This window comes from Canis lupus, chromosome 10 (assembly GCF_003254725.2).
Source record: "Canis lupus dingo isolate Sandy chromosome 10, ASM325472v2, whole genome shotgun sequence".
Lineage (NCBI taxonomy): Eukaryota > Metazoa > Chordata > Mammalia > Carnivora > Canidae > Canis > Canis lupus.
This window is the reverse complement of record NC_064252.1, coordinates 26,926,836-26,946,700: the sequence shown is the minus strand read 5'-3', so window position 1 is coordinate 26,946,700 and position 19,865 is coordinate 26,926,836. Positions and strand designations below refer to the sequence as shown.

The 19,865-nt window shown below is 45.5% G+C and overlaps 1 protein-coding gene across 21 annotated transcripts in view; it reads right to left on the bottom strand.

Moving 5' to 3' along the window:
* The window catches only part of FAM227A (family with sequence similarity 227 member A), a 93,752-nt gene that overhangs the window by 45,608 nt on the left and 28,279 nt on the right, over nucleotides 1-19,865 (bottom strand). For 20 of the 21 annotated variants that reach the window (XR_007413453.1, XR_007413451.1, XR_007413450.1 and 17 more), the window contains 3 exons: nucleotides 18,322-18,426; nucleotides 16,098-16,177; nucleotides 6,822-6,909 (listed from right to left, as the gene is read on the bottom strand). Coding sequence is in view for 16 of the 21 variants with exons in the window: in XM_049115292.1 (XP_048971249.1) it covers nucleotides 6,822-6,909; nucleotides 16,098-16,177; nucleotides 18,322-18,426 (273 nt within the window). In the remaining 5 variants the exon portion in view is untranslated. The remainder of the gene's footprint in view (nucleotides 1-6,821; nucleotides 6,910-16,097; nucleotides 16,178-18,321; nucleotides 18,427-19,865) is intronic. The other variant, XM_049115291.1, reaches the window with a different exon arrangement.

Below are 19,865 nucleotides of genomic sequence, written 5' to 3'. Positions count from 1 at the left end.
ATATAATTTCCAAAAAAATTAGAATAATATAGAGTAAAAAAAATAAAAAGAACCAAAAGAACTCTATCAGGATTTTAGTTCTGGTTAGGGTAGAGTAAGCACATCCTACCCCAACTCCCTTTAAATGCAACTAAAAGTCCTGGACATAATGCATGGGGTGGCTATCTGAGGACTCTGAAAAGTAGATGATAGCAAGTGACTTAGAAAAGGAAACCAGAACTCAAAATAAGAACCATATGGCAATGAGTTTCCTGGATTTATTTTTACCTCTTGAATGTCCTGGCTCAAAGGCAAAATGAATCCCAGAACTGAGAACCAGGTGAAGACAGAAAGAGATCTAACAGAAGCCCTCTATTTGTGATCTAAGAAGTAAGAAGTCTTAAGGGACAGCAAGAGTGTATTCTCTTGATCCCATCTAGTGAATTTTCTTCTTATCTTTTTTTCCCTAAGATTTTACTTATTTGACAGAGAGAAAGAGAGAGCACAAGCAAGGGGAGCAGCAGAGGAAGAGGGAGAAGCAGACTCCCTACTGAGCAGGGAGCCCAGCTTAGAGCTCAGTCCCAGGACCCTGGGATCATGACCTGAGCCAAATGCAGATGCTTAATACTCGCTTAATACAGCAAGTATTCTCTTGTATTCACCCATACATCTCAGCAAACCATCTTCCTGAAGCTGCAACCCTATATGGTAGTGACAGCAGCAGAAATGGCAGCTGGATAGGCATCTAAAACTCTGAGGGAGGACTTGTGTGATACAGAGTGTGGAGGGAATCTCTGTCACTTTTGCCCTCTCTCTGTCTTCCTCCCAGTTGGCCATGGAGGCAGACCCAGTCACAGGAAGTATGCAGAAGAGCGGAGAGAATGAAGTTTCAACTTTCCAGCAGAAGACCAGACAGGAGGTACCTTTGGAGCCGAGCATGGGTAAGAAGAGAGAGGTCAAGGAAAGAATCCCATCAAATTGTGTGTGGAAGTCATGTTCACTTGAGCTGCACATACATATGTGCATCTGACCCTAAACAGCACACCAAAGGCTTTCAGAACTGAACTGCAAGGTAGATCACTGCTCAGGTCTCAGATGTGGTTCCTGGATGGCACAGGTGTAGGATGGATCCAAATGGCATTGCAAAAGTTTTGAAAACTGAACTAGCATTGAAAGCACAATCTACAGAAGGCAGAACTTGTGACCTGAACCTAATCTGGTGAATTTCATGCTAAAAACAGAACAAAAACACTCCAACCTTCTCAATACATCTAAACCAGCCTCAAATCTTATATTTAAAATGCCCAGAATACAATCCAAAATTATTCAACAGGGATCCCTGGGTGGCGCAGCGGTTTGGCGCCTGCCTTTGGCCCAGGGCGTGATCCTGGAGACCCGGGATCGAATCCCACGTCGGGCTCCGGGTTCATGGAGCTTGCTTCTCCCTCTGCCTGTGTCTCTGCCTCTCTCTCTCTGTATGACTATCATAAATAAATAAAATATTCAAAAAAAATTATTCAACATACAAAGAATGAGGAAAGTTTGAATTCTCAAGGGAAAAAGACAATCAGTATCACCTGCCCTAAAATGACTCAGCTGTTGAAACAATCAAATAAAGACTGTAAATCATTCATTATAACAATCCTGTACAAAGTAAGGGCGAACACTTTGAAACCAATGAAAAAATAGTGAGTCTCAGTAGGGAAAAAGAAGCTATGACAGGAAACCAAATAGAAATTTTACAACTGAAAAATGCAGTTGAAAACAAATTCCCCCTGGGGCACTGGAGTGGCTCAGTTAGTTAAGCATCTGCATTTAGGTCAGGTCATGATCCCAGGGTCCTGGGATTGAGCCCTGCGCTGGGCTCCTCGCTCAGTAGGGCGTCTGCTTCTCCCTCTCCCTCTGCTGCTCCCCTTGCTTGTGCTCTCTCTCTCTCTGTCAAATAAGTAAAATCGAAAGAAAGAAGAAAGAAAGAAAGAAAGAAAGAAAGAAAGAAAGAAAGAAAGAAAGAAAGAAAGAAAGAAAGAAAGAAAGAAAGAAAGATTGATTCACTAGATGGGATCAATAGCAGAACTGAGGTAACAGAGGAAAAGAGACAATGAACTTGAAGATAGATCAATAGAAGTTATCCAGTTTGTGTGGTATTTTCTGATACCACATGTGTGGTTCTTCTACACCAATTCTCTGATGTAAACTGAGTATTCGGCAATTCAATTGAGTTCCAGATCTACCTGCAGTTAGTGTCAGATTCCACAAGAACTCAGTCTGACAAAACTATCTCCACTTCAGGTACCAGTCTCAAATGGGGTGCCCAGTTATGCATATTTTTATCTAGCTTTTAACAAATTTGGAGGTTCCAATGACCAACTATCAGGTTTGATAATTCATTAGGATGACTCACAGAAGTCAGCAAAGTACCTTATTTACTACTTATTTACTTATTACTTATTTACTACTACAGATTTATTATAAAAGATGCAGCTCAGAAAGATGGAAGAGATAAACAGGGCAAGGCACGGGGGAGGAAGGTCCATGCCCTCTTCAGGCATACCACATTCACAACACATAATGTGCCCAGCAACCTGGAAGCTCACCAAACCACACAGCTTTTATAACTTAATCTCCAGTCCTTCTCTCTTCCCTGGAGATTGGAGAGGGTGAGGCTGAAAGTTCCCATCCTCTACTCATGTTTGGTCTTCCTGGTAATGAGAGTCCATCCTGCAGCCATCTGGAGCCCCAACCTGAGTCATTCTATTAGCACATCCTCAGGTGTGGTTGAAAGATGTTCATTATGAATAACAAAAGACACTCCCATCACTTGGGAAACTCTAAGGGTTTTAGGAACTCTGTGTTAGGAACTGGGGACAAAGACCAAATCTATATTTTTATTATACCACACAATCTGAACAATGTGGAGACATTGAAAATGTTCATTGGGGGATCCCTGGGTGGCGCAGCGGTTTGGCGCCTGCCTTTGGCCCAGGGCGCGATCCCGGAGACCCGGGATCGAATCCCACGTCGGGCTCCCGGTGCATGGAGCCTGCTTCTCCCTCTGCTTGTGTCTCTGCCTCTCTCTCTCTCTTCTCTCTCTGTGTGTGACTATCATAAATAAATAAAAATTAAAAAAAAAAAAAAAAAAAAAAAAAAAAGAAAATGTTCATTGGAAAAAATGAACAGGGCCTCAAGGACCTAGGGAACAATACCAACAGGTCCAACATCCGTGTCATCAAAGTCCCATAAAGAAAGGAGAAAGAGGGACACTTGGGTGGCTCAGCAGTTGAGCATCTGCTTTGGGCTCAGGGCCTGATCCCAGATTCCCGTGATCAAGTCCCACATCGGGCTCCTTGCATGGAACCTATTTCTCCTCCCTCTGCCTGTGTCTCTGCCTCTCTTTCTGTGTCTCTCATGAATAAATAAATAAAATCTTTATAAAAAAAAAAAAAAGGAGAGAGTGAAGTACAAAAAAAATTATTCAAAGAAATAATCTCTGAAGACTTCCCAAATTTGTCAAAACACATTAACTCACAGGTTCAAGAAGCTCTACAAACCCCAAACAAGTTGAATCCAAAGAAACCCATGCCCAAGCACATTCTAATCAACCAGCTGAAAGATCAAGACAAAGAAAAATATCTTGAGGGCAGAGAAAGAAAAATGCATTACACAAAAGGGGAACTACTATGTAAATGCCTGGATTTTCTCATGGGACCATTGAGGCCAGATGGCTGTAGAACATTTTATAGGGCTGAAAGAAAAGAACTGCCAACCCAGAATATTCAGGAAAAATACCCTTCCAGAATGAAGGTGAAATAAAGACATTCTCAGATGAAAGAAAATGAAGGAGATTCACTGCCAGCAAACCTATTGTAAATCAGATACTAAAGGAAGAGTTTTTATTTTGATTTGTTTTTGTTTTTGTTTCAAGTAGAAAGAAAATGGTACCAAAGGGAAGCCTGGAACTTCAAGAATAATGGAAAAACAATATGGGTGCCTGGCTGGCTCAGTTGGTAGAGCCTGTGACTCCTGATCTCAAGGTTGTAAGTTCAAGCCCCATGTTGGATATAGGGATTACTTAAAAATAAAAATCTTAAAAAAAGAAAGATGGGAAAAAATAGAAATTATAAATTTTTGGTTGCATACGGTATATAATATACATAATAAATATATAATATAAATAGTAAACATGTGGTTATATATAGTAAATATAAGACTATTTTTCTCCTCTTAATTATTCAAACTGTATATGATGATCACTTTATTTATTTTTAAAAGATTTTATTTATTTATTCATGAGAGACAGAGAGAGAGAGAGAGAGAGAGACAGAGACACAGGCAGAGGGAGAAGCAGGCTCCATGCAGAGAGCCTGACACGGGACTTGATCCCGGGTCTCCAGGATCACACCCTGGGCTGAAGGCGGCGCTAAACCGCTGAGCCACCCGGGCTGCCCTGATGATCACTTTAGAGTACAGTTCCTCAAAATGTCACCATAATGAGGACACCTGGGTGGCTCAGTGGTTGAGCATCTGTCTGCCTTTGGCTCAGGTTGTGATCCCAGGGTCCTGGGATGGACTCCCACATGGGACTCCCTGCAGGGAGCCTGCTTCTCCTTCTGCTTATATTTCTAACTCAATCAATCAATCAAATAAAAAAAAAAAAAAAAGAAAAAAGTCACCATAATCACCTGGCAATTGTACCCTGGTGCAACTTGCAATTGTACCAACAACCCAAATTGTTGGTTTACATATACTCAAGAGAAATAAAAACATATAGCACACAAAATCTTATACATGGATGCCCATAGCAACATTCTTCATAACAGCTACAAATGGAAACACAATCTGAACTGAATAAAAATTAAGAGACCATATCCAAACATTTGTGAAACACCTCAGTGTGCAGAGGGAAATCTATAGCCTTAAATGCTCATGTTAGGAAAAAAGGTCTCATTTTCATTCAGTTCAAAATATTTTCTAAGTCCCTTTGAATACTTCCTCTTTGACTCATGTGTCTTCATGAATTGAATATATAATTGGCCTTTGGGTTTGTTTTTTTTTCTTAAGTAGTCTCCACGCTGGACATGGGGCTTGAACTCACGACCCTGAGATCAAGACCTGAGCTTAGATTGAGAGTGGGTTGCTTAACTTACTGAGTCTCCCAGGTGCCCCTCCTTATGATTTTCCTTTTTTTTTAATTTTTATTTATTTATGATAGGCACACAGTGAGAGAGAGAGAGGCAGAGACACAGGCAGAGGGAGAAGCAGGCTCCATGCACCGGGAGCCCGACGTGGGATTCGATCCCGGGTCTCCAGGATCGCGCCCTGGGCCAAAGGCAGGCGCCAAACCGCTGCGCCACCCAGGGATCCCCTTATGATTTTCTTAATAGTAATTTCTTTTTTATTTTTTAAAAGATTTTATTTATTTATTCATGAGAGACACAGAGAGAGAGGCAGAGACATAGGCAGAGGGAGAAGCAGGTTCCATGCAGGAAGCCCAATGTAGGACTTGATCCCAGACCCCAGGATCACACCCTGAGCCAAAGGCAGACGCTCATCCACTGAGCCACCCAGGCATCCCAGTAATTTCTTTTTTCTAGGTGACATTATTGTAAGAACACAGCATAGAATACATATAACATACAAAACTTGTTTAATCAACTGTTTGTGTGGCTATAAGGCTTCCAGTCAACAGTAGGCCATTAGTAGTTAAGTTTTGCGGGGGGGAGTCAAAAGTTATACATGGATTTTTGAGGTGAGAGGTACGATCTGTGTCCCTAACCCCTGTATTGTTCAAGAGTCAACTGTATGCTTACATGTTGAGGACTTGCAAAGTCTCCTACAAATATTTACCCCTGTTTAGAATCAGGCTATATCTCTCAATGGTGGTTCTCAAGTTTTGTTTTATTTTGTTTTAATAACAGATTGATTGAGCCATAATTCATATACTCTGAGCCTTCATTTCTTCACCAAGACAAAGGATTGTTTAATTTTCTGGAATAATGATAACATGCATAAAAGTGTCTAGAATGATACTTAAGGGTTTCTGTTCTATGTTTTCTTAGGTTCTCTATTTGTTCATTTGGCATCTAAGGCAAAATTAATGGCCAGAGTTGTTCACGTCTCCCCCGTAACCCAGAGTGCTCTGAACCACTGACTTCTCTAACTCTTGCACACTAAGGCAGTTTTTTTCCCTGCACTAAGTCACCCCAGGGCCAAGTGCCAGACAACTAGGGATAGGCCCTATGCCCCAAAGCCCACCAGAATCACTCTAACCTTAACCTGTTTACACTTTCATGCCTAATCTTTTGTAAAGAAATCCCAGGCCTATGCCTGTGGCCTATGCCTTCCCTTTGCTCTGTTCTGCCTCCTGATGGACCCTGATGCTTCCTCCTGTGGCTCTGTGTGGCGTGCTGGGCCTCTGTTTCTAGAGCTGTGAGTACCAAACTTTTATTTCGAAGGCACTGGCCTCTCTGTGTAGTCACTCAGTCTCCTTCATAAATTAACGCCTGGACACAAATCAGTTCCTACCTCAATAAATGCTGGTTTCTAATGGAGGGGTGGGGAGCAATCATGTCTTAGGGTTTTTTCTTCCATGGCTAACAACCTATCTTCCTCACAGATATTAGCACCATGCTGAACTCATCATCATAAGGTGGAACTTCATCAGGGCTTATTGAACTGAAAATTTAATTCTGTCCTTTCTTAAGATATTACTTGGTGCCAAGGCCCAGGCTAGCCCTACAAGGGTAAACGAGGGTGGCAAGTTATGTTTGAATAAACCCAAGAAACCGGGGCTTGGGAGATCATAACCCAAATGCCTACATTTCCCTTTTAGGTAGTTAATGTACCTTTGGTGACATTCTGCGTTTGTGAGCTATCTGGTAAACTCTTCTTGGCCAAAGAGTCTTTCTCAGTGGTTGAACTTATACCAGGAGACTCCAGGGGAGGAAAAAAAAAAAAAAAAAATGAATAGATTTAGTAAAATGGTTGTGAGAGGAATATAGTGTGAATGACATTTCCTACACATTTCTCATTGTTCTTGGTGACAGAACATGTGAAGGGAGACTGTTCAGTATGGCCTGAGCACTCAGCCCTCCAACCCAGGAGCAAGGCCAAGAGGTGGCTGATACGGAAAATGCAGGTGCTGGGGATGGAGCAGGCTGGGGTGCCAGTCCCAGGCCTGTCCCCCAAAACAGCTGGTAATCTTGGACAAGTCCCTGAACCTCTTGGTTGTCTTGGTTTCCCCCTAGGTTCTTAGGAGGATTAAGTGAGTTCATGTAAGCAAAGCACGAGTGGCTCATGGGAAATGCTCTGTGAGCATTGCTGCCATCGTTCACACAATCAATCCTGGCACCTCCATCAGGGGACATTTTACTGAGCAACTGCTACTATGTCTGCCACTGGGCACACCCTGGAACCTCGTCCCTGCCCAGAGGGGCTCCCAGGCTAGCAGAGGAGAGAACAGAAAATAGACAGTTACATTAAGGGGTAGAAAGTATCACATAGTCCTTAGAGAGGTAATGTAAGTTGGGGTCAGGTGAGTGTCAGAGACTCAAAATGACAATGGTTCAAACTAGGTAGAAATTTCTGCCACAAAACAGCCTGAAGGTGGGCGATCCGGGCTTGTTCGGTGTTTCTGCTGTATAAGTCCCAAGGGGCTCTGATTTCTTCCAGCTCATGGTTACAACTTTCCTAAGATAGGAGTCCTGTTCCTAGGGTTCAAGAGGATCTCAGGTATCGGGGAACAACTAACAGTCTGCCACTAGCGGTAGGAGCAGAGTCTCATCGGAAGCCAGAGTGGGGAACACTCGATTCCATCTGGGGGAGAGCTGGAGGGCTTCCAAGGAGAGAAGACACTTTTGCTCTGTCTTTAAGGATGAGGAGGAGTTTGGCAACGTTAAACAGATGGCCCACCAAGCGGCAGACAAGCAGTCCACCAGCCTCAACAACCACTTTGCTTGTATATAAATACGATATTTGAATGCGGAGAGCGCTTGCAAGGGCTTCCTGTGTACCATGCAGCCGGCTGTCCAACAGCTACTGATTTTTATAGTGTTAAAATGGGTGCTGGGATGTGTTAGAGAGAAAATGCTCCTGGCTCGATGAAGCTTCACGCTCCTTGTTAACAGGCCTCAGAGAGATCAGGAGTCCAGCAGAGAACAAATGCACTTAAATAGATTTAAATCCTGGGATTATGTCTATTTGTTGGAGAGGCAGCATGGCAATGCAGAAGGAGCTCAGTAAGCTGTCTGCTGAAGTCAGCTGCGTGGGCTGGGGGCAGGTGTTCACTACTTCGAGTCTCTTGCTCCCTTTGTCAAATAAAGATAATAATTACCTGCCTTGAAGGGTGTTGTAAGGCCTGGAGAGAACACTTCCCCATTTATTCTCTTGGGCTTTGACCAGTAACCGTGCGAGGTGTGAGGCAAGGCGTCTGTTATGCAGGTGGGGGGTGAGCTAAGACGGCTCTGGGAACCCTCCTCACCAAGGCCCAGAGGAGATGGAACCCCCTTCTGCCCCATGTGGTCACCCTGCTGTTCACATTTCATGTGCTGAGGCCTCAGCTGTGATGGGACAGGGCAGCCAGGGAGCCTATTTTTGTTGTTGTTGTTGTTTAAAGATTTTATTTATTTATTGATAGAGAGTGCACAAGTAGGAGGGGAAGGGGCAGAGGGAGGGGGGGCAGGCTCCCTGCTGAACAGGGAGCCTGACATGGGGCTCAATCCCAGGACCCCGAGAACCCGAGCCAAAGGCAGATGCTTACCTGGCTGAGCCACCCACATGCCCCCAGGGAGTCTGTTTTGGGCCAATGTGAGATTCAATCTGGGGCTGCCCAGAAGTGTCTGGAGGGCAGTGACTTCGCAGATCTGGTATTAGCAGGTATGGACATGAGCTGGAGGAGTCGGGGTCATGACTGTTAATACCCTTACTGTACCCATGCTCTGGAACTTGGGAAAACTCTGGTAAAATAAGTAGACATTCTGGTAGGATTTGACTGAGCAATCTCTGAAGCATTTCCTATCCCTGGACTGAATCTGCAAGAACGAATGTCAGTTGTGATGTCCATTTTGCAGGTAAGAACATAGAGGCTCAGTTTTGTTGAAAGCTGTACAACTTAGAGGTGGCATCACATAGAGGGAATTTTCGATCTTCTGGAACCAAGCTCGTGTGTTTTCCTGCCTTTACCTATGGCTCCAGGGTGGTCCTTCACTCCTAGCTCCCATATTTTGTCACAGATACAGGCAACTTCGGTAAGACTTATTCTTCCTTTAATCCAGACCTCTCCTCCAAAGCTTGGTCTTGCAGATTGAACCACTTAGGTATCATCTGCATCCACGCTTCTCACAGTCATCTTAAAGGTAAACAAGTTCAACTCGGTAGCTTGCCCCTACCCCAAATGGCTCCACTCTCCCTCTTGGTGAACGGGACCATTCAGATGCTTAAGCCACTCACAGGGGAAGCATCCTTGGCTCCTTCCTTTCCTTCCCTATGCCTCCTCCCCATTCCCAAAGCAAATGGGTTAGCCCATGTTGAAAGACCTGGCTACAAAACACATTTCAGGTCTTTGCTTTTTACCACCTGCTGTCACTGTCTCTTCCTGAGACAACTACAAAAGCCTCCTTACTAGTCTTGTGTCCCCTACTGTTACATTCCTCTTATTCAGAAGACAATGTGATCTTACAAAAAATATAAATTAGATGGTGTCATTTCTCTATTTCATGGATTCCCATAGCACTTAAATTATATCCATATTCCTTACTATGACCCTCCAAACTGGATAGGACCTGGCCCCTGCTACCTCCCCAGCCTTGACCCCTACACCTCTTTCCCACCTGTGCTGGTGACAGTATCATTGGCCTTCTCTCTGTTCCTTGACTATCTCAAGCTCTTTTTTTTTCTGCCTCAGGGCCTTTGCACATACTGTTCCCTTTTTCTGGAAGGTTCTTCCATTCACTTTTTTTTTTTTTTTAAGATTTTATTTATTTATTCATGAGAAACACAGAGAGAGAGGCAGGCACATAGGAAGAGGGAGAAGCAGGCTCCCTGCAGGGATCCCAATGCGGGACCCCAGGATCATGACCTGAGCTAAAGGCAGATGCCCAACCACTGAGCCACCCAGGTGCCCCTCCATTCACTCTTTTAATGGCTGAGTTCTCATCCTTTGGTTCTCAGCTCAAATGGCTCTTCCTGGCAGTGTTATCTGTCACATGTGCACCCTTCCTTCTCCACATACACAAGACCCATGCCCCAAGGTGAAAGACTTAAGGTACTCCCCTCAACTTCTTTTGTGGCTGTCATGCAGACATTTCACCTACGGTCTGTCCTTTAGATGCACTACACCTGCCTGACACTTCAAAGTATAAATGACCAACATGATGAAGTGGCACCATGCAGACTCCAGTTTGGGGAAGACTGCTGACAGGAAGCAGAGCGGAGCTTTGAGCATCCAGGAACACTGGTCAGGGCATAGCAGCGTACCCTTCAGGAGTGGGACGGTTTGGGCATCATTCTTGGTGGCATGGCCTCTGAAACTAACCCACTGGCCCTCCCAGGGGAGCGGTGCACAACTGTTTTCCTTTAATACATTTCTTCCTGAGGAGATTCCATTGTTTGCAGGTAAGAATTCTGATGATGCCTCTTTATAAAGACCTTCCTTGATGATCTTCTCTAATATTTGTTAAATGAATGAATGACCCCACCTTTAAAAGGTAGGAGCCCTTATTTATAGCCAAGCCTCAGAGTGAAAACCCTATGCAGTTAGAGGCTTTTTCATTCCCACTGGGCCAACCCCAAATCTAAGCAAGGGAAGGGCAAATCACAGGTCAGACTTAAAGCAACTCAACTGTGGACTCTTAGAAAGATTGTTGCCATTGAAAAACATTTTGAACACAGCTATTTCTGTGAGCAGATGGGAAAGCCGGTCTGCTATAAACAAGTGAGAAGCTCTGTCCTCACCCCGGAATTCCACTAGTTCATCCTGGTTCACCCAGTAAAACTTTAGCTGCTTTCAAGGCTGGAAAGCTTTTGATTATTTCTATTTCTGGGGCAGAAAACTGGATTTTTAGTTGGGTTTCTGAAATAATCGTCAGATTTTATGTATTTCAGTACAAAGGAAATACATTTTGTTTTACACAGTTGTGACAGGCAGTGCAAAAACATTAAATAATATTTTGACTTTGTGGTCTCTGAGTGACAGCTATCCCTCTGCAGTGCCTGCTTTGTCTATACATCTTCAGGGAGGACACTTATAGAGAAAGCACCATTATAAACTAAGCACAGGACCAAGACCTTACACAGGGAGCCTGGGTGGCTCAGTTGGCCAAGCATCTGCCTTCAGTGTGGGTCATGATCCCAAGGTCCTGGGATCAAGCTCTGCATCAGGCTCCTTGCTCAGGGGGGAGTCTGCTTCTCCCTCTCCCTCTGCCTGCTGCTCCCCCTGCTTGTACTCTCTCTCTGTCAAATAAATAAATTAAATATTAAAAAAAAAAAGATTTCACACAGATGAATGACCCCATTCATAAAGTCAAGAAGTATTCATTGAGTGCCTCCTTTGTGCTAGGGTCAATTCTAGGAACTGGAGATAGAACAGTGAGTAAAGGGGCCCTGTCCTCATGGAGTTTACATTCTAATAGAGCCTAGACATAAACAATACATAAATCCCCCAGCAAGAGCACCAGTCTGTGAGCAGCCCTATACAGGGCACTAAATCAGCCATGTGATGAGAGTAGCTGGGAGGTCAGGATCGCTGTTGTTAGGGCAATGTCAGTGAAATTAGACTCTGAAGGACAAGGAAGAGCCAACCATTCCCTTGGAATTCTGAGGAAAGCACGATGAGGCAAAGGTCACAATACAAGGGCCCAACTGGACACAGGCCTGCAGTGTCCAAGAGGCAGAAGGAAGTCTGGCAGGCTGATGTCTGGCACCAAGGGAGTGAAAGGATGTGAAGAGGCTGGAGAGGGAGGCGATGGTCAGATTCTGCAGGGTAGTCCAAATCAGGCTAAGGAATCTGGATTTGATTCCAGTGCACTGGAGAAGCCACTGAAGGTTTTTTTTTTTTTTTTTTTTAAACCTTGTTATTTTTATCTGTATATTTTTTAAAGATTTTATTTATTTATTCATGAGAGACAGAGGGAGAGAGAGGGAGAGAAAGAGGCAGAGACACAGACAGTGGGAGAAGCAGGCTCCATGCACGGAGCCTGACATGGAACTCAATCCCGGGTCTCCAGGATCACGCCCTGGGCTGAAGGCGGTGCCAAACCACTGAGCCACCTGGGCTGCCCACCACTGGAGGTTTTAAGTGGAGAACAACCTCATCTAGTGTATGTCTTTGAAAAGGTCACTCTGGTCACTGTGTGGAGACCAGGCTGGGCAAGGGTGAAAGAGAGGAGCCCGGGAAGAGGCTGCTGCCCTTTTCCGGGAGACAACTGATGCTGGATGCTAGCAACCTCCTGGCAACCTCCTCCCGCCTTGCACATTGAGATCCTCCCTGGTGAGGCCCAGGGGGTGACTGGGTACGCCAGGGTGGGGAGGCAGATTTGGGTGTTACTGGCATATGGGTGACATTTAAAGCTAGAGGACCAGGGATCCCTGGGTGGCTCAGCTGTTTAGCACCTGCCTTTGGCCCAGGGCGTGATCCTGGAGTCCGGGGATCAAGTCCCACATCAGGCTCCCTGCATGGAGTCTGCTTCTCCCTCTGCCTGTATCTCTGCTTCTCTCTGTGTCTCTCATGAATAAATAAATAAAATCTTAAAATAAATAAATAAATAAATAAATAAATAAATAAATAAATAAATAAATAAATAAAGCTAGAGGACCAGATGAGACCCACATGGGGAGAATACGTAGGTAGAGGGGAAGGGGCCATGTCAGACCGACTGACAGGACAGGGAGCCAGCCAGGAAGGAAGGCACTCACAAAAGTCTGGCAACATAGAAGCCAAGAGAAAAGAGCATCTCAAGAAGGTGGGAGCAGCCAACCACATGACAGGGACTTAAAGTGGTAACATTAGTCTCAGGGCCATGGAGGCTGCACAACTGCAGTCTGAATTGGGGGAATGTATTGTATGGATGGTTTCCGTGATGTGTCCCACATGGATGCAGGTAGGCTAAAGATTGTTGTTTGTGAGACTCGTGCTGTGTAAGTGACCTCAGGAGCCTGGTTAGTTGACATTAGTTGACCTACTAGGTCAGAACTGGCCCTTCTGGTCTGGACGCCAAGAGTTATAAAATTTGCCTTGCAGGCTCCAGGCTGGGCTGGCTGCCCCAGAATCCCAGAGGGGAGCCAAGCACACCTAGCCCAGGCTCCTTGAAGATGTAAAGACATGATAACATAGAAATGCAGCTTGCTCCAAACTGCCATAGGCAAACAAATGTTTCACTTCAGACCCCAGTCATTTGCCCTACAAATACTTATTTGCCCTATAAATAGGGCCCTTATTAGGGTCAGTTGAATAGGGTCAGTTGAAGTCTCACTGGAGGGGAGGATGCTCGGCCCAGACCTCTCCATCAGGACTCCAGCCTGGCTGTCTCCAGGGGGCTCCCCCCAATGATGAGGTTGGATGTCGTAAGTACCAGATTTGATATAACTTTGCCTTATTCTCTTTTCCTGCTTACTATATCCCTCATGTATGTGCAGATTTCCCTTATTTTTGTTTCTGTTAGATTTTTATAATATCAATAAAGTGGTTTTTTGCCCCTTAAAACTGAAGAGTATGGCTGCCGTGAATCTTTTTTTCAGAACAGAGAGCAGGCTTTAACCAGAGACCTTCAACCCCTATGGTGACATGAAGACTTTCCAAGGAATACTGGGATTGCCAGTTAGAAGGATGTCAATTGCCAGATCCCCAAATGTCTTCACATCCTGTTTTCGAAAAGCGATTGTCCTGAGAACACGCGGGAGTTGGCAGTGGGCCTTTATCCCATTTTACAACAGAAAGGCACACCCTTCACCCATTCATTTCAAATACCTGGTGAATGTTCCAGGGTGGAAACACCGCCCACCCAGCTCCAAGCAAAGGGGAAAGGCTGGTCTAATGATGAGTCAAGCCTCATACCTCCTATCCTACTTATTAAGAACAAAGGTATTAGAAACAAGGATGTGGGTCTACAGCTTAAAGATTAGTGGGAGACACAGCCATCAGAGCAATGACTGAATAATTCCATAGTTTGGAAGGAGAGGGCTCTGAGCGCGAAGAACAAGGGACAGAATGTGGAGCAGGGTGGAGACCGCTGGCCCCGAGGCTTCAGCTGGGATAGGATGAGTGCTTGTCCCCTGCACACTCCTGCAAACAGCCAGAGAGTGAATGTCTACAGCTTTGCAGTCCATAAGGTCTGTATGACAAGTACTCAACTCTGTCATTGGAGAGCAAAGATCGTCGAAGACAGCAGACAACCAGTGACCTCAGCTGTGTGCCAGTAAGTGTATTACTTACAAAAACGGGCAGCAATGGGTCGCCTGGGTGGCTCAGACTGTTAGGTGTATGTGCCTTCGGTTCAGGTCATGATCCTGGGATCAAGGCTCATGTCGGGCTCCCTGCTCAACAGGGAGTGTGCTTCTCCCTCTCCCTGCTACTCATGCTCAATCTCTTGCTATCTATTTCTCTCCAAAATAAATAACATCTTTAAAGAAAAGCGGGGGGGGGGCAGCAAAAGGCCTCATTCATAGTTTTCCCAGGCATTTTTTTTCCAGCTCTCTGGAAAAAAGTATGCCTTGCTAGGTAGCATTTGGCAGGTTTCATGTTACCAATGGGAGGAGATGCTGATGATTCTGGTGGCAGTGGGGGAGGGAGTGTTGGTAGGTACAAAGGCCAGGTGTTGGTAGGGGATGTGATGTCTACAAGGAACTGAGAGAACAACCCTGCAGTGGGACCCCAAGAGCAGAGGAGGGTGGGGATAGGGCTGACAGGTCATGGCGGGGCCACACAGGTCAGTCTACCCCAAGGCAAGAGGAAGCCTTCTGAAGTTTGGGAGGTATTTTTCATTTGGGCTGGGGGAGGGTGTTTCTGGTAGGGTGAGTAGGGTGGGACCAGGGGGTGACAGTATAACATAATTAGATCTGCATTTTGAAAAGATTGCAGGGTGCTCGCTTTGGTAGCACATATACTAAAATTGAAAAGATTGCAGGTATCCAGGATCCTACGACAACAGTGGAGGAGCTCAAACTGAATTTGGGGACAGGAGAGGGGCAAAATGGAGGGGAGAGGCGATGCTGGAGCTACCTAGGAGGGAACATCACAGGGCAGAGAGGGGCAAGGTGGTGTCAAGCATGATGTGGGAAACAAAGGCAGAAGACAAATCAAGTTTCCTTACTCCCTACAGCCCACTGACAAGTCCTTGAAACAGGCAGAGTGACCTTCTTCTAGGAGCTCAGCTGCCTCGATGTTAATACTTGGCAAAGGGCAAAAGGCAATCCTAGCCCGACCCCCACAATCCTGTGAATCTACTTTAACATATAAACATTCCTTTGGAAACTTCCTTTATCTCTAAACCCCCCAAGATATGTGTTGGCAATCATCCTGGAAGCATATGACCCACCGACAGACATCTGAAGGGTCTCGTGACTAAGGGTTTATCAGACAATGAAATGACCTTATCCCAACAATAGCTAGCTCCCTCAAGGTCCTGGAAACCTTGCTTCCAAAATTCCTTAGACTCAGGTTCTCCCTAACCCCTTCCCCACACGGAAGTATATAACGGCCCAGCCACTCATCACAACCCCAGTGCAGCTCTTTCTGCCCATGGGTCCTGTTCCTGTGCTTTAATAAAACCACCTTTTTGCATCAAAGACATCTCAAGAATTCTTTCTTGGCCACCAGCTTTGAACCCTAAACATCTTTCGTATATCAGATAGGAGAGCCAAGTACAGGTTTATGATGAGGAGTGATAGGAAAAAATACGAAAACACTTTGAGCTGAGCCTACACTTAGAAACTGCTTCTGTTCCTCTCATCCCCCAATCACTGCACTTCTGTGGGGTGACCCTGCAGTGCTCTACTCACTCACGCAGACCTAGAGTGACCCGGATCCCTCCCCGAGATGATGGACAGGGAGTGCAGAGATGTGGAACCAACTAGAAGTTATTGCAGCTTTTGGGGATGCAAGGGGTCTGGGTTTGTGCCCCTCTACTCACCTTAAGGCAATGGATGTTCTTGTTCTGGATAGACATCAGGGAGATACATCTCTTAGAAGTGAACAAAGAGAACTCTCTTTCTAGAGAAGAGAAAAATGTGCTTCAGTCCCTTCTTGTCTGGGAGCTGACACTGCAGACCAGGAGTTCTGACACAGCCCCCTCCCTGGAGGCAACAGCCACAGCAGGACAATGGACCTCAGGCAAACTGTCATTCAGAGCCCCTGTCATTCCCTCTGCTGAGTGACCTTGGGCAAGTTACCTAACCTCTCTGATCCTGCTGGAGGTCTGAACACTACCTACCTTTGTGGGGCTGGTGAACAAATTAGAGTAAATCATGTATACAGAGTCTAGTACACAGGGCAAGCACTCAACCCACATGAAGAAAAAAAAAACAAGTACTGGCTTCAAAGAAAAACAAAAAACTCAAAACCTGGAAACACTGAAATGAATAAATGTTGGACTAATCCCTTAGAAAAGTAACAATCATCCCCAGGGAGTGTCATTAAATTTGAAGACCCTTTACAGGTTACATTTTTTTTTTTTTTCACTTTGAAATTTCTGTGTGTCCATGGTAATTGCTGGGAAAGGGAACATATAAAGTGGGTCAGTAAATGTAAATGCTGAGAAAAGTGGCAATGAAAGTGCCAGGCTCAGGAGGAGTAGCGAAGCTATCATTTCCACTCAGTAAGTGCAGCCATGCTCTTCTCTGAGCACTGCCTTCCCTGGGCCCTGCGCCAGTGTCTCGCAAACTGGACAACATTCAGAGATCCTGGTGGGGGGTGTCACCGCAGAGTCCGCTTCAGCCCTTCTAGAGATGCTGATGCCGCTCGTCCTTATAGGCAGCATGTGACAGGCCTTGCCAGAGCCCCTCCAGGGACAATATGCTTCTCAGGAGGCCCCCCAGTCCTGCTGAGTGACCTCAGTTTCCCTAAGGGAGGTAGGCTGAGAGGGGAGAACCATGTCCTTGGCCACAGAGGCCACCGGCTGACAAGAGCAGGAGGCTGATTAGCCGTCTGAGCAAAATCCTGGCCCCCAGTTGTGCCAGGAAGCCCTGGGCGCAGGAACCTCTCTGCACCTCAAATCCTGCTGTAAGATTAGGGTGACAGGCTCACTCGTGAGGTTCAGGTAGGGATGACACAAAAGAATCCAAACAGTGGCTGGTGCAAAGAATGCAGCCAGTGTGCAATAGCATTATTTTTATTGTTAATCAGAGTACCACTTTGTGGTCAGACTCGTTCTCTACAGCACGAACTGTTTGCACTATATTTAAGACAAAAATAATTTTCTCACTCCTATCTTCCACTTCCAAAAAGTCCTGTGTGTGGTTAAGGGACTTTATTAGTGGGATGTTGTCTGCCCCCTGGGTCCTATTGACCCATGAAAGATAGGGCTTCGCTGCGACTCTGGGGTGCACCCATGAAATGGGTCGATATGCCCTTGCTGGAGGAAATATCTGCCAAACTCAGCATGTGTCTCTCTGGCTTTGCAGTCCTGAGTTTGGATTCTGGCCTCGTCACCCTCGGGCTGGTTACCCGTTAAGAGTCCTCTCACGGCTGCCATGAGGAATGCCTCTGGGTCTTCTCACATGCTGTTCCCTCCATCTGGAACAGTAATTGTCCCCTTCACTTATCTAAAATACACATCCTTCAAATCTCAGCTTGCATGCCACTGACTGACCATCTCAGGGCTAGACTGGGTATCTCTCCCTGTGCCACCGCAGTGCCTAATCCATGGCAGTGTGACTGTGGAACCTAAATTTTCCACTAGACTGCACTGCCGGGGTATGCGTGTCTGGCACACAGGGCCCTTTATGCACCTGTTGTGTGCCATAAGAAAGTAGGCCTTGGGCAACTTGCTTCTCTGGACTCTACTTTCCTTATCTGTGAAATGGATTTAGTGTATACTCAAGCTGGTTGTTGTGAGATTAAGTACATGGATAAAGACCCAGCATGGAACCTCACCCAGAGTAGACACCCAGTCACTGGCATCCCTCAGTATAATTAACATAAAGTTCCACCTCTGTTTCCCAGCTATTATGTCATGCTGACTCTAGAATTCCTAAGTGAAAGCATTTCAGTCATGTTGGTGGCTAGTTTGGGGGAATGTGAGAGGGAACCAGCCAATACTAAGGCCCTAGCCTGCCAGGCCCTGCCCTGCCCCAACTGGATGGTGGCTGGTGTGTGGCAGGAATAAAGGGGGCCCAAATCCACAAGGGGTACCTTACTCTTTAACAATCTTCTCTGAAGAATTATTTTTTCTCTCCGGAATCTCTCTGGATCCAGTTCTGAATAGTCCCAGCTGTTATAGCTCTGCAGGCAAGGGTAGATACCTAACAGGGAGTGAAGAGTGATCATGAAAACTTCCATAGAAGAGAAAGGAGGCAGAAAACAAGACAGAGCCCCTTCCCTCCCTCCCCCACTGGTCCTGGGGAAGGGGGTTCAAGCCTTAGCCCCATCCTACACTGGGCCTGTGGCCTTGGGGAAGCCACTTCCTGCATCTCTGCATCTATAGGAAGCTTTGGTAGCTTCCTCTGGAAAAGAGATGGAGAGGTTTGCCTGGCACCTCCAGACAGCGTGGGTATAACAACTGGATCACACCAGGACACGTGATCCTGTGCTATCCAGATGTGAAGGCATGGTAATCACTCCTTTTCCTGGAGTGATTATCTCCTCTCTTCCTGTTGGACTATGAGCTCCCGAGCACAAGACCTGGATCTTATTCATCTGTGCATCTCCAGGGCTTAGCACTGGACCTAGCACATGATAAATAGGAGATTAGTAAGTATTTGTTCAACATATTATCATACTTAGCTAACCAGAAACGGGTTCTCCCTAAATATCTGATGGTGATGTTTATGGGGTTAATGCTCTTCTTGTAAGAAAACCATGTGGGGGCACCTGGGTGGCGCAGGGGTTGAGCATCTGCCTTTGACTCAGGTCATGAGCCCAGAGTCCTGGGACTGAGTCCTGCATCGGGCTCTCTACAGGGAGCGTGCTTCTCCCTCTGCCTGTGTCTCTGCCTGTCTTTCTGTGAATAAGTAAATAAAATCTTAAAAAAAAAGAAAAAGAAAAAAAAGAAATCTCTGTCTCAGAAAGATGCCTGCACTCCCATATTGACTGCAGCATTATTCACCACAGCCAAGACATAGAAACAACCTGACAGTCCATGCATGGATGATGAATGGATAAAGAAAATGTGGTATATACACATGATGGAATATTATCCAGTCACAGACAAGGAAGGAAAATCAGACACTGCAACAGCATGGATGAACCCTGAGGGCATTATGCTAAGTGAAATAAAGCAGACAGACACAAATACCATATAATCTCACTTATACATGGAATCGAAAAAGCCAAGCTCATAGAAGCAGAGAGTACAATGGTGGTTGCCAGGGCTGGGGATGGAGAAAAGGAAGAAATGTTGGTCAAAGGGTATAAACTTCCAGTTATATGAGGAACCAGTTCCAGGCATCTAATGTACAAGCATGATGACTACAGTTAATAACAGCGTGTGGTATATTTGAGCATTGCTTTGAGAGTAGACCTTAAGTCTTCTCGCCATAACAACAAAATGGTAATTATTTGGTGAAGGATGTGTTAACTAACCTTATCATGGTTAACATTCCCCAATAGATGCATGCATCAAATCATTACTTTGTGTATTTTTTTTAAAGATTTTATTTATTTATTCATGATAGTTACAAAGAGAGAGACAGAGAGGCAGAGACACAGGCAGAGGGAGAAGCAGGCTCCATGCAGGGAGCCC